The 14,967-nt window shown below is 51.7% G+C and overlaps 1 protein-coding gene across 1 annotated transcript in view; it reads right to left on the bottom strand.

The window, feature by feature from the left end:
• Positions 1-14,967, bottom strand: part of CCDC50 (coiled-coil domain containing 50) — a 50,869-nt gene that overhangs the window by 10,307 nt on the left and 25,595 nt on the right. The window contains exons 5-7 of the mRNA XM_090056299.1: positions 11,419-11,530; positions 7,028-7,732; positions 1,131-1,246 (exon numbers count right to left, since the gene is read on the bottom strand). Coding sequence (XP_089912425.1) covers positions 1,131-1,246; positions 7,028-7,732; positions 11,419-11,530 — 933 coding nt within the window. The remainder of the gene's footprint in view (positions 1-1,130; positions 1,247-7,027; positions 7,733-11,418; positions 11,531-14,967) is intronic.

The following is a 14,967-nucleotide window of genomic DNA, read 5'->3' as shown; positions in this document are numbered from 1 at the left end:
GTGGCCTTGACCTTGCTGAGGGTATGGCAGGGCCCGGTACAGAGGTGGATACTAGAGAAACTAGTCTCAAAGAGACATGTGGTTCCTTGAAAGAAAGGGGGGTTGCACCTAGCAGAGATCTGGACCATGGGGTGATGGGTCGTTACATTTCACGTCCTGGAGAAAAGTATAAAGACCTTTAAAAGACGCCTTTAGTTTCTAGACCAACCTTTTCAGACTCCAGGCACCCCTCATTTAGCTTGAGGCCTCCCTGGAAAAATCCCGGCTCTTACTTGTCCTACTTTTTTTGACTACGGAAACACAGCAGAGCAAGTCTTCTGTTGCAAAACACTCAGCCAGCCTGCATCAGGGCAGACGTGTGTGATGCTCTGGATTCCTATGGGAGATCTCTGGGTTTATCTGGTGCACCGCATCTGCACACCTAGCAGTACCAGCATTGTATGGCAGGCTTGAAAGGATCTCAAGGCACCCCAAGTAGCCTCATCTCCCCAGCTGAGAATCGCTGCTCCAGACCCTAGCAAAGCCAATGACTTAAGTACATAAGGAAGGCAGGCTGGGCTGGGTACGCTGCCCATGCCCAGTTGTCCCCTCCTTGGAGCTTTCAGTGTGTCCACGCTGCTTGTTGCATGCTATTTTTACTGGATCTAATTAACCCCATGTGGCAGGGTTCCTCCAGGGGGTCTTCCCAAGCCCTCAAAGCATCACTCAGACCCTTTTTTTCACTTGTTTTTAAAACCCTCTGTTGCTCCAGCCTGTTCTCTCAGCTCTTCCCATCCCACCCGTGCCCATGTCCCTTCCCCATGACTGCAAGCCTGCCCCACTGCTTGCAGCTGCCCAGCTTCTTGCATGGGTCTCTCATCGGCTCCCCTGCTGATCCTGTCTCATCCCTCTCCCTTTGGATGATCCGCTGTCGATGCTGCCAGATGTTCTGCGCAATAAGCTCTGCAGAATACAGCTGCGTTTACTGAGCACTCTCTGTGGCCCCAGTGCAGGCAGAGACGGTGACGATTCAATCACAGCAGACAGTTTGGAGCCCAACTACCTGCAATGGGCTCTGGGCAGAAACCACCGCTGGTTAATACCCACCCCCAGCTCTGCTTGTACCATCAGCTTCTACTGTCTCGACTTACCAGGAGTTCCTCTTCTTGCAGCTTCCTCGCGATCTCGGCATCGTACAGCTCCTGTTCCCTGGGATCCAGCCGGGGCTTGTCGTAGGTTGCCTGTTTCGTCCCTCTTGGCTTCATTCCTACATGAGAGAAGAGGAGGGGGAAAAAAAAAAAATCAGCCTCCTCTTTGGCCATGTGCTTTGGGAAGGAAACCCCATCCTTTTCTGAGCGTGCAGACCCTCCACCCGCTACAGAAGATGCTCTGCCCCAAGTGGGCTGGAGATCTGCTGCAGGAAAGGCAGATATTGTGAATGCTGTATAAAGCCATGAGGACCCTGTGAGATGTCTGGCACTTTCTGATTCAGCAGGATCAGCTTTCACACAGGGAGCAGTGAGGCAAGCCAAAATCCTGCAGCTCCCTTGAGGCTCTGCTCTTGCTTTCGGGAGGGGATGGGGGGCGGTCTGTGTGTTTAATCCAACTGTCCCTTATTGGCGTATTTCTAGACCCAGTTGAGATTTCGTCTGTGCTGGGGGATGAGGAGCCCTGTGGATTCTCTGTGGACACATTAGAGGAGATAAGCGGGTTACATTAGAGGAGATAAGCGGGTTGCACGGAAGCAATTCCTTTACACGGCGATCCTGATCCTCTGAGCCGTGGAGATAATCTGCCACTGAGATCATTTCCCTCTACCCTTAATCCAGCAGCGAGGCTGTGTTCCAAAAATTAAATATCCTCCCACCTAAATGGCTTACGGCCTTTGGAAGAGGGTGCTAAATAAGCCACATTGCAGCTTTCCTTAATCACATAGGGCTGAGCAGCAAGGGGAGGTAGGGACTGAGCAAGTACCAAACACCACGCAGAGATGCTCCAAACTACAGCAGGCCGGAGATGCACCTAAACACAAACACACAACTGGGCCACTTGCTTCAAGCTGTTGCTTACAGTGGTGTGAATTCATGACCCGATAAACTCCAAAGTGGTTACCGCTTTTGTAAAGGCTGATTTCAGGAAAACCAAAGAGACCTGCATAAGGAGGACTGCAAGGCGATGGCAGCCTGGAAGGAGGGACTGGAGAGTCCCCAGACTAGCTTGGCATAGGTGTTAATTAATGCTAAGTGAACCTAAGAGGGACAAAGGGACTCTCATGGACCCAGAAAAACAGATATCCATCTTCATAGTTGGTCGGGTCAGAAGGGACCTGAGCAGATCATCTAGTCCGACCCCCTGCCATGGCAGGAAAGAGTACTGGGGTCAAACGACCCCAGCAAGGTGTTCATCTAACCTCCTCTTAAAGCCCCCCCAGGGTAGGAGCCTGCACCACTTCTCTTGGAAGCTGGTTCCAGACCCTAGCCGCCCTGACCGTGAAGTTGCGCCTCCTGATGTCTAGCCTGAATCTACCTCTGCCAGCTTGTGCCCGTTATTCCTGGTCACTCCTGGCGGTGCTCGGGGGAACAGGGACTCCCCCAGTGCCTGCTGGTCCCCCCTGACTAGTTTATAACAGGCCACAAGATCCCCCTCGGCCTTCTCTTGTGGAGGCTGAACAGGTTCGGGTCCCGTCGCCTCTCCTTGTAGGGCCTGCCCTGCTGCCCCCGACCATGCAAGTGGCCTCCTCTGGACCCTCTCCGTGCTGTCCACATCCCTCCTGACGTGCGGCGCCCAGACCTGGACGCAGTCCTCCAGCTGCGGCCTGACCAGTGCCGCACAGAGGGGGAGGATCACCTCCCCGGACCTGCTTGAGATGCATTCGTGGATGCAGGACAAGGTGCGGTCGGCCTTCCTGACCGTGTTCCCACACTGCCGGCCCATGTTCAGCTTGGAGTCAATGATGACCCCCAGATCCCTTTCCGCCTCCGTGCTGACAAGAGGGGAGTTCCCCAGCGTGTAGGTATGGTGCCGGTTGTTCCTCCCCAGGTGCAGCACCTTGCACTTGTCAGTGTTGAATCCCATCCTATTCTCGTCCGCCCACCCCTGTAACCTGTCCAGGTCCGATTGTAGCCTGTTGCATCCTTCCAGTGTGCCCACGTCCCCCCACATCTTAGTGTCATCAGCAAATTTGAACAGGGTGCTTTTTACCCCCTCGTCCAAGTCGCTGATGAAGATGTTGAACAGTGCGGGCCCGAGGACCGAGCCCTGGGGGACCCCACTGCCCACGTCCCTCCGGATCAAACATGCCCCGTCCACCACCGCTCTCTGGGTGCGGCCCTCCCGCCAGTTGGCGACCCATTTGACTGTGTGGGTGTCTACACCACAGCCCCCCAGTTTCTTAATGAGGACGGGGTGAGAGACAGTGTCGAAGGACTTCCGGAAGTCCAGGAAGACGATGTCCACTGCTCCCCCTGCGTCTAACGATCTGGTGATCTGATCATAAAAGGCCACCAGGTTGGTGTGACAGGACCTGCCACCGATGAACCCGTGCTGGTTGCCCCCAAGCATGCAGTCTCCTGCTGGCCCCTCCTGGATGTGTGCCCGCATAATTTTCTCAAACAGCTTGCCTGGGATCGAGGTAAGACTGACTGGCCTATAGTTTCCTGGGTCCTCCTTCCTGCCTTTTTTTGAAGATTGGAACCACGGTGGCCCTCTTCCAGTCCTCTGGGACCACACCAGAGCACCATGAGCGCTCACAGAGCCGTGCCAGGGGTCCTGTAATGACCTCGGCCAATTCCTTAAGGACTCTAGGGTGGAGATCGTCCGGGCCGGCTGACTTAAACACATCCAGCCCCTCCAGAAGCTCCCTAACTAGTTCCATGCTAACCTGTGGCCCAGGTGTGCCTCCCCGGGGCCCGAGGGGGGGCCCAGCAGGGAGGTGGCTGTTCTGGTCCCTACTTAGGAAGACGGAGGCAAAGAAATTGTTAAACATGTTAGCTTTGCCGTCTGGTGTGACGACCAAATTCTCCAACGCGTCCTGCAAGGGCCCCACGTTACCCAAATTCCTCTGTGCAAGCTGAAGTTAATTCTTCTGCCTATGGAGACTTGTACCATCTTTAATTTTCCCTAAGCTTGAGGAAGGGTGTGTGAGCCCGAAAGCATGCAAAGAAAGATTTTTTTTGGTGCAATTTCTTAGTTGGTCTAATAAAAGGTATCCTCTCTGAACCAAGAGTTTTGCACATCCATTAAGGCTCCACACTTGAGCAGTATGAGCTGTCACAGACATGCTGGTGGTGAAACCCACCACGGCTGATGGGTTCCTTTTTTTATGGCACTGATACACTTGTAGAGGCATCACTCTTCCAAAGATGCCTTGATTTCCTGAAGTCCCTTGCTGGTGTCTATATGTACAGACACACTGACATAAAGGTGGCAGGGAACTTGGCTGGGCTGACTGTGCTCAGACACCAAAAAGGGTTAGGGTTAGGGCTCATTTCTATGTCATTTCTACGTTACGCCTACCCGGATGTCCAGAAGCATGGAGAACCAGCCACGGTCAAGACGCACAAGGAGGAGAGCATCAGCCTCAGCGTGGCTATCAATTTAGCTGTTGTACAGTCACCCTACAATGAGAGAGATGCTGCACACAGATATGGACCCAGACACAGTGGGCATGCCTACACGAGACACTTTACTACGCAGTAGAGTAGATTACTGTATAGTAAGCATCAGTGTCTACATGTGCAGACCCTTACTGAGCAGTAATTTGCTCTACTCAGCAGTTAATTTGCTACCTGCAGATGCAAGTAGCAACTTAACGGCTGAGTAATTATTGTGCAGTAAGGCACGTGTAGATGGCCCCCCGGAAGCAAATTTGCTTCTGGGCAGCAGGGGATGGGAGATTGCTCCTGGCCCCTGGGGAGCTGCCTGTGGCAGGTCCCAGCCCCGCAGCTTTCTCCCAGTCCCATGCCCAATGGGGTGATCAAGGTGTGGAGCTTGGAAAGAGCTGTGGGGGAGGGGGAAGTCCCAGAGGGAGCAAATCTGCTCCCAAATGCATATATGTTGTAGACACCTGCCCAGGGTGGGCTTCTCCAGAGTGAATTACTCTGGAGTAGTAAATTACTCTGGAGTACACCCATCCTGCAGCATATGTGCATGTAGATGCACCCAGTGTCTTTTAGGTATCTCAGGGTGCATTTACACGTCGCCCTACGGCAACATAGCGGCGCACTACAGTGACATAGCGATCATGTGGGCCTACATGTGACCGCCAGCTATGCTGCCATAGCGGTGCTCTCCCCAGTTACAGCATGCCACTATGGCGACATAGCTGGGAAACGTTAGCGTGCACAGCCGCATGGCGCAGCGACTGCCCATAGTGTGCTGTGCTTCCAAAAGATAGGACTATAGCATGGCGCTGTAGCAATGTCACACGTAGGTGCACACTCGGGGTACTACGTTTGACTCTGAGACCCCCTGTGCTATTATGCTTATATTCTAAATCTCTTCTCCTGGTTACTTATAACAAAGACATGTACAAATAAAAAAGACTACACGACTAACTGAATATATACCAAAAAATGGTGAGATTACCTCTATACCTGCTCCTACTAAATGCACCAAATAAACAAACTGAACCCTAGTTATTATTTGTATAATAACTGCATTATACACATATTCTCTCTCATACTTAGATCAATACGAAATAAAAGGAACAGCCACTTACCAAGTTCTTTCCCTTAGGTTGGGAGACATTGTTTAAAAATGTAAACACCTCTTGAAGCACTTGAACATCTCTGCTAGGGGCCTTGTGAATAGACTTCAACAACAGTGGGTGGAAAACTTTCAAAGTCTCCTATGGAAAGATGCCAAATTCCAGGCCCACTTCTGAACTGTTTCAGACAGCTTCAAATTGGTTTAACAGTCTTGTCCATCTGCCCACTCAGTTTTAAACTACATTTAAACCAGTCTAATAACATATGGGAGTATTGTCACAACTACAGTTGTGAGACAGGCACCAGTTACCATCTCCTTTTTAATGGGTGGGGGGATGCACTTAGCAAGCACTTATTTGGGATCATCTCAGTCTGTGGCAGCCCTGCATACAGACCCCAACTCCTAGAGCTGCAGTCTATAACCACAAGATTATTGTTCCTCCTTGCATGCCAGGCACTGCATTAGACCAAACTGTAAAGCCCAAGGGCATATCTGGATTTTAAAATCCCGAGTCCATGCATTGACAGTGATATATAATTACACATACCGGTGAAATCTCTAAATTCTCTCTCATTGGCAAAACCTTCAGGGGACATGGTTTCACGGCAGTTCATTGCAAAATCCCATTTAGATACTCAAGCAGATGGAATATGAATAAAAAAAGATCTCTGCTGCCCTTTCAGACACTTAAATGGACTGGCTAGATTCCCATAAACAGTCGGGGCTGTCTGAAAGCAATGGGAACTGCCGCTTCGACCGTGCTACACAGAAATCACCCCTTGCACTGGGACAAACCCTGTCTTCAGTTATACCCAGGCTACCCAAGGAGGACACCGAGGTCTTGCTCAGTGCAGATTCCCTCCCTGCTCATATTGTGCTGGGGTGCAAGGCGACTGCTGTGACTGTCACACCGCTATCAGCAAAAGGCCAATGCTGACAAAGCTGGGAGAGCCATTCACAGCAGCCCCTCTGCCCGTACCCACGTGGTAGATGTGGATGCGTCAGGTCGGGGTCATAACATGAAGCTAGCAGGTAGAAAGTTTAAAACTAACAAAAAGCAGTTCTTTCCCCCCAGCATGTTGCTGAAGTGTGGGACTTGCTGCCCCCAGATGCAACTTAGCCAGGATCCAAAAGGGTTTGGCCATATTTTTGGAGAAAAAGAGCATCCAGTTGCTATTGAGCAAAGGGCACAGCTTCTGCATCAGACCCAGCAAACCCACCACTGGTCTGGAGAGGACGCCGCATGCACGATAAGCATGGCTTTAAAAGACACAGTGAAGGATAAATGACAGGACCCCTCAGCAGCCACCCCCCAGCCCCTCGTGCTGCCCTGCTTTACCTGGATCTCGGCAGCGGTCTCTACCCCGCTCCCGGGTCTCGGCATGGGGAGAAGGGGACGCCCTGGGCCTATGCCCAGCTTTCCTCTGCTCCCTCTCCTCGCCCCTCCTGCGATCGTGCCGCTGAGACTCCTCAGAGTCGCTGAGCCTCGTGTCGCGAGGAGCCGCGGGCGCCGGGAGCCCCTGGCGCTGGGCCCGGCGGCTTTCCGGGTGCGGGGAATGCTTGCTCCCGTGTTTCCACGCTCCCTGCTCCACTTCCAAGTCCATGTTGAAGGTGGGAAGCCTCTTCTCTCTGTCCGGCCGCGACGGCTTCCTTTCTCGCGGCTCAGCCTCTGCGTCCAGGTTCAGGCTATACGGCCTGGAGGTCTTCGCCTCCCTGCATCCCTTCCTGTCTGGGGGCTCCCAGCTCCTGCTGTGCCCCAGGGCTATGTATTCAGCCCCTCTGTCCTGACCAGGGCTGTGAGGTCGTCTGGACCTCTCCTGGCTCCCCGGTTTCCTTTCCCGCATCTCTCTGCTGCACGGCTGGCTGTCCCACGCCCTTCCCGGGTGAGAGTCCTCCAAGGACAGATGCCTGAGCTTGGCACCGGCGCCCGGCACAGCCTGAGTTTCCCTGGGATGCTCTCTGTGCTGGTGCCTATTGCCACTGTGGGGTCTGTGGGGCCTCGCGGGCTCGGAGGCCGGCCCTCGGGGGGTGTCCCGTGTGCAATCTGGGTGGCAAGCGAGGGGACAAAGAAGGAAGCAGGTTAGTGACACAAAGGTCAATTTTAACAGACAGGGGCCAGCTCATGCAGCAAAGGCAATGGGTAAGATGGGCAGGGTCAGTAGGGGAATGGGGGGGTGCAGGATAGGACTCAGAGCTAATGCCGTTCAACGGTGACCCAAGGAGCAGCACCCTTAGGGGCAAGGAGGGGTAAGACTGAGTGGTGGGCCAGCAGGTAATGCATGGCAGGTTTTTTAAGAAGTGCCCAGGAATCTGGACTTCGTGCGCCTGCAAAGGGAGGCCGGGAAGCTGCGGAGATTTGCTGCTTGGAAAAACAAATAGCATGGGAACAGCTCGCTCCGTGGCGTGCCCTTGCTTTTGCCTGCTCCTGGGAGCTGGCTGGGGGCAATGAGAAGCCAGAAGGTATCAGGGAGAGGTTTGGTTTTGCTCTCCGCTCTGAACAGAGGCTCAAAATGAGTCCTGATCTCATTGGAAACTGGTTTCCCAAGCCCCAGATTTAGGTTTCAGTCCATGGGGGAAAATATCAGCACTACCAAAGCATGCCTGCACAGGGAGATACAGCTCTCCACAAGGCAGCTGGGAGAGGAGCCAGATCTCTTTGTAAAGTCACTAAGGACTTCCTCCGATGTGGGCAGAGGTTAAGAAATATCCCTTCTAGGGATCAAGCCTCAGGGTCCTTGAGGGCTCAAAACTAGTGTCTAAATTTGCTGCTGAGGAAACATCAGGGCAGGAAACAACACACCCCAGCGGACTGCAGAGAATGGGCCCCGACCTCAGCCACGTGCTCCCTGCACACAGAGGATGCTTCCTTTCTGCTTTCTGGGAAGCAGGAGGAAATCCCCTTTGGTTTCCACTGCACAGTGGTACAGAGCCGCGACTGGGGCGGGGGGATCCAGTCCGCCGGCTCACAGACATCTGATCAGTTTACTTTCTCAAAGCAATTCCAGGGCACGTGGAAGTGCTGGCACTCGAGCATAGGGGGCTTTGCAAGTGAAGACATGTATTTAGGTTAAGGAAATACTTGTCTGGGAGGGAGATGAGCAGGGGGCTGGACTAGATGTGACCTCCAGAGGGCCCCCGACAGCCTGTTTTTTCCATGATTTCAGAGAAGACCAATTCATGCTAGGCAAGCGACGGGCCGCACGCAGAACTGCAATAAAAGGAAGCAGCGCAGGATTTCTCTGCGGCTTCATGATCTCTAAGGTGATTTCACTTCCCCTTGGTTGTCTTCTGCCCCATCCAAACTGCTATCCAAGTTTGGTGATAAAAACAAAACAAAGATTTACAAGACACTCTCATGAGCCAGCAAAAAAACCCAACAGGGTGTCCTAAAAAACACTCCAGGAAACATATATGCAGTTGATATACATTGAACCTCCCTCCCCGTGAAAGGAGGGCCAGTTTGAACTTGTGAGGAACAGCTGTTTCAAAGCATCTGGATGACTTATTGAGCAATAATTAGCAACGGAAAAACAAAGCCCAAGTGAAAGACGGGCTTTGGCATGACAGGAACAGGCACCTCCGACCCAGCTTCCCCTGTAATTAGTTTTAATTTGGTCTGCAAAGCTTTGCAAGGAAAAGCAAAACAGGCCAGCCAAGACTGACGGGGAGAAGCGTAATGAGAAGGCAAAGCGCGGCGAGAAATGCTGAAGCAGCGCTGGGAAAGGCTGCGTCGGTGCTGAGGCAGGCAACGCGGTCGTGCCAGACAACCTGAGCAGGAAATCGGGCTTCACAGAAGTTCAGGGCGGCTTGTTTCCAAGTATGGGGCCCGAAAGGGTGTTTTTCTTCCTCTGTCTTTATTTTTCCCTTTAAAAGGAGAGACGGGTCTTTCCCTGGATCCACATGCACTTTGAGCACAGATCCCAGAGCTTTCTGGTGCGGGCCCACAGGCACGATGCAAACAGAAATGCTGAAACCCTCTCAGGTCGTGCTCAAGCCCTGAGCAGATCCTTATCCGACGTCCCGGGTGCTCTACATGTTCCAAACTGCAGTGCTAGCTGGTCGCTAAAACCAGGGACCAAAAGCAACACCGCAGCTGCAGGCTCATTAAGGACTTCTACCCTAGCTGCAGTGTTTCGACTATAGGAGACACCAAATATCACTCTGCTTTTCAAAACTCTGTAAGACTCCAAAATGCAGGCCAGAATCTGCTGCATTCAGGTTTGTGTGTTCGTTCTTCTTCATCCCCCCTGCTTCAGCTCCTGCAAGACCTTTCCCTACCATGCATTTTCCAGTGATTTGCCAAGCCTAATTCGATCAGATCATCACTGGTTTTACTAAGAGGATCTTCCACAATACCGTGGACCTTGGCATTGTGAACCTCCTGTTCAGCTGCTGCTCTTTGTTTGCAGTGAAAACTTTCTGGTTGCCTTTAGACCAGATTCCCACCTGGACTTCAAATATCTGACTTGGGAATGCAGAAGAAAATGCCTAACGATCAGAAACGGGGCTGCTCAGAGCTCTGCCCTTCTTCTCCATGACCCCTTAACCAAAACCAGCAAGGCCTTTCCCACCATACAGTTTCAGCAGGACTTCGGAAAGACTGGACTGGAAAGCAGAACCTCAGCAGAGCATCAGAAAGAGCCACCACCAGCACCAAAGCAAAGCGATCCTCCGACTTCAATAAACACCCCCCTGATTTCCCTTCCTGCTCTGGAAGGAGTTTGTGTGATTGTACAAAGCAGGTTTCCAGGAGAAAGCAAAACCTCCTGGAAGATTGTAGCCAGACCATGATTTTCAGCACAGAGTGATCACTCTTTGAGGATGCCTCCGTTATTCAGTAAGTCATACAAACCGATGCAAGGTACATAACTCTATTGGGAAGGCCATCCCCTGGACCAGGATGTCCTGCAATTACACCGCTGCCAAGATTTCAGGCACCCACATGGATTAGAAATGGAAATGCTGCCCTTAACATTTTATCCCCAATTGCCTCCTTTTTAATATGCCCATAATGTTGTGCATTAGCAAACTAAAACCATATAATACCGGCCATGTATCTTTTTGTAACCAGAAGCAGGTTTGAAATAGGCCTACCAGCCCTACACCGTGGGCCTTTTCTAGGGCACTCTAATTAAAAAAAAAAAAAGAGGAATGAAATCTCCTGTTTTTTTGGCATAGGGACTGATCCTGCTTCAATTAAAGTCAGGGGCAAAACTCAATTTGCTGCTGCTGGGTGACGGCCCATGCTCTTAAGCAGAACACCAGTGCAGAACTCAGGCTTTGCAACAGAAGTTTAAACTGGGCACGTCTACACGTACATTTACACCGGCTTAAATTTACTGTGCAGTAAACAGGAATAGGCCAGCAACTATATGTGCAGGTGTTAAAGAGCATTAACACTGTGCAGTCTTGAGAGTAAAGTTAGTCCCAAGTCAGTCCACAAACACAAGCTGCTGCACAATAAGGCATCTACAAGCGCATTACTGTGCAGTAACTAATTGGGTCTAAATTTGATACCTGCATCATGCCGTTATCAAATTTATGCCCAAGTTGGCATAAGTCACCATAGATACTGCGCAGTATGGATGCACACATGTAGACGCGTGCCCATACTGCTCAGTAATTTTAGGTTACTGTGCAGTAAATGTGCATGTGCAGATGCTCCCACTGTCTAGCTCTGGACAATCGGTATTACAAAGCTCATCAGTCCCAGACTACAGGAAAGGTTACCTCCGTTCTCTGCATAGTAGCTGTCCTCGTAAGCCTTGTGTGCCTGCAACTCTGGCTTTTTCCGCTTCTTGTCTTGCAGCAGCAACTTCTCCTGCAGGATGCGGGCAATGTCCTGGTGGAGGAGGAGACACAACAGTCACATTTCCCAAGGAAGCCCTTTTCTTATTTATGTCTTACTGCCATGAGCCACAGATGCTGTGGACAAACTCTAAAGACCTACAAACCCTGCATGTCTCTGGGAGTGCATCACCCTCAGTTTTTATGATGGAGGAGCAGGGCAGAGAAAGATCAGAGGAGAGACCCCATTCAACCTTCCCTGACCAGATCAAGAGATGCTGGGTGGATCTACAGAAATAAATAAACCAGCTCCTTCCCGGGGAGAGGAAAGGATCTGAGCATGTGTGCAATTAATAAAGACTCAGCCTGCCCTTCCTCTGCACTGGACACCACTCTCGTCCCCCTCAAATGCCCAGTGCAGAAACCAGCAACAACAAGCAGTAAATCATGGTTTGCTGTGCCATGCTGTTTTGCTCCTCTGATGCATTTGGAAATACCCAAATGGGAAATAACAGGTCAACTTTGACAGCTGCATGGAGTGGATGTTGGGTTCTGCTGCAGGCGTGGTTTGAGCAAGGGTGATGGCTGGAGATAGCAATCAATACTACCAGCCACCAAATTTCCAAGCCCCAAATGGCTGGATTGGTGCCACAGACTGGATCTGGCCTGCTGATGACCTGCCATCGGAGGAGAGTGGATCCAGCTAACTACAGGCCCATTAGCCTGACTTCTATCCTGGGGAAGATCCTAGAAAAGTTTATTAAGGAGGCCATCCTTGAGGGACTGGCCCAGGCTAACATCCTAAGGGACAGCCAGCACGGGTTTGTTGCAGGTAGGTCTTGTTTGACCAATCTCATTTCCTTCTATGACCAGGTGACCTATCACCTGGACAAGGGAGAAGAGATTGATGTCATATATCTTGACTTCAAAAAACCCTTTGATCTGGTATCCCATGATCACCTCTTGGCCAAACTGCCCAGTTGTGGCCTTGGCTCCACCACGATCCACTGGCTGGGAAATTGGCTTCGTGGTCGGACCCAGAGGGTTGTGATTGATGGCAGTCACTCATTGTGGTGCCCTGTGACCAGTGGGGTCCCCCAAGGCTCTGTCCTGGGACCCATACTGTTCAACATCTTCGTTAACGATGTGGACATTGGAGTTAGGAGTGGACTGGCCAAGTTCGCCGATGACACCAAACTTTGGGGCAAAGCATCCACGCCAGAAGACAGGCGGGTGATCCAGGCTGACCTGGACAAGCTCAGCAAATGGGCGGACGAGAACCTCATGGTGTTTAACACCGAAAAATGCAAGGTTCTCCACCTTGGGAGGAAAAACCTGCAGCATCCTTATAGGCTCGGCAGTGCTACGTTGGATAGCACTACAGAAGAAAGAGACTTGGGGGTCATCATTGACCACAAGATGAACATGAGCCTGCAATGCGATGCTGCGGCTAGTAAAGCGACCAAAACGCTGGCGTGCATCCATAGATGCTTCTCGAGCAAATCCCGGGACGTCATTCTCCCCTTGTACTCGGCCTTGGTGAGGCCGCAGCGGGAGTACTGCGTCCAGTTTTGGGCTCCACAATTCAAAAAGGATGTGGAGAAGCTTGAGAGAGTCCAGAGGAGAGCCACGCGCATGATCAGAGGTCAGGAAAACAGATCTTACGATGACAGGCTGAGAGACATGGGACTCTTTAGCCTGGAAAAGCGCAGGCTCGGGGGTGATCTAATGGCCACCTATAAGTTTCTCAGGGGTGACCGCCAGGATCTGGGGGCACATCTGTTCACCAGAGCGCCCCAAGGGACGACGAGGTTGAACGGTCACAAACTCCTGCAAGACCGTTTCAGGCTGGACATAAGGAAGAATTTCTTTCCTGTCCGAGCCCCCGAGGTCTGGAGCAGTCTGCCAGCGGAGGTGGTTCAAGCACCTACATTGAACACCTTCAAGAGGAAATTGGATGCTTATCTTGCTGGGATCCTATGACCCCAGCTGACTTCCTGCCCTTTGGGCAGGGGGCTGGACTCGATGATCTCCAGAGGTCCCTTCCAGCCCTGATGTCTATGAAATCTATCCCGCAGGCCAAGAAGGTGAGGTGCCACTGGCATAGGCTACTGCTTAAAAAGTGGGTTTTGACTGGGTAAGGCTTAGCACCCAGTGCAAAGCCCTGTGTGACTGTGTGGATCCATCCAGGCACAGAGCATCTGCAATGGGACAATGTGGGCCTCCTTATGCCTGAAGAGGGGTGATCATCTGAAAGCTTGCAAAGAAGAATTTTTCCAACTATATTAGTCTAATAAAAGATATCACATCTATCCAAAGAACCGTGCCTGCCTGTGTCCTTAGTTCAACATGGCTACAAGCAAAAACCCTGCTGCAATTGGACAATAGTCACTGGACACTATCAGCTCCAGAGAAACCAGATACAATTAGCAAACAATACACCCTTGCAAGTAGACTCTGGCACACCCCACAGCTGCAATAGTGAAAGCCGGCTGGATGGCACGTGGATATTCACTTCACAGAGTCAGAGCAGCGCAGGCCCAGCAGGGCCTCTCAGGAGGGCACATCCAGTCCAGCAGGATCAGGCCTATCAAAACCAGCCCAGGCAGGTGTTTGCCTAACCTTCACTCATGATACGGGATGCGCCAGAAGTGCTAACTAGGGACTGATCCTGCGTGAAGAGCTCCAAGCCCCCATGTACATCACTGGTGCCATAAACTGAACATGTAGCACATAATGGATCTTTATCCTTGGAAGTTTTCAACGGCAAGTTGAGTCAGGCATGATCCTGCCTTGAGCAAGGGGCTAAACTAGATGAGCTTGTAAGGTCCCTTCCAGCCCTATTCTCCCATGATCCTATATGGAGCACTGCATGCACCGGGAAGGGTTTTGCACATATGGATCAGCACGTAGGAACTTGTGGCCATCAAATGTGGTGAAAGCTGACAGCTTAGCCAGATTCAGAAAAGGGACTGCACACACGCTTGGAGGAAAGGGGCATCAGTTGCTTTACTGAGCATGGAAGTGAAGGGCATGGCCTCTGCATCAGACTTTCCTGCACCTTAAGTGCTGGAAGCTGCAAGGGAGAGAGGAACAGGGGAAACCCTGCTCAGACCCTGTTCACTCTCCCTTCCAGCCTCTGCTCTGCCCTTGCGTGTGTGACACAGGAGACTGGGCAAGATGGACTCGGTCTAACCCAGTCAATGGCAGCTCTAATGTTTTTAGGACGGGGGCCAAAATATCAGAATCACTTCCAGAAGAGAAGTCCCTAAGGCCAAATCCTCGTGCAACTGAGCTCCGACCTCTTCGATTTGGAGTGGGAAGGGCAAGAAATACTCCAAGACGAACACTTTCAAGGACTGCAAAGGCACTGCTCAGCTGTATCTTAGGTTTCTCTCTCTCTCTGTCCTTTAAAACCTGGCTCAAGGAGACGAGTGGCTGATTTACAACCAGAACCCCAGGCTGACCCAGTGCTCTGTTAATGGCATGGGT

This window comes from Crocodylus siamensis, chromosome 6 (genome assembly GCF_052110815.1).
Source record: "Crocodylus siamensis isolate JL-2025a chromosome 6, ASM5211081v1, whole genome shotgun sequence".
NCBI lineage: Eukaryota > Metazoa > Chordata > Crocodylia > Crocodylidae > Crocodylus > Crocodylus siamensis.
The sequence above is the reverse complement of the archived record's forward strand: the minus strand, read 5'-3'. Positions and strand labels throughout refer to the sequence as shown.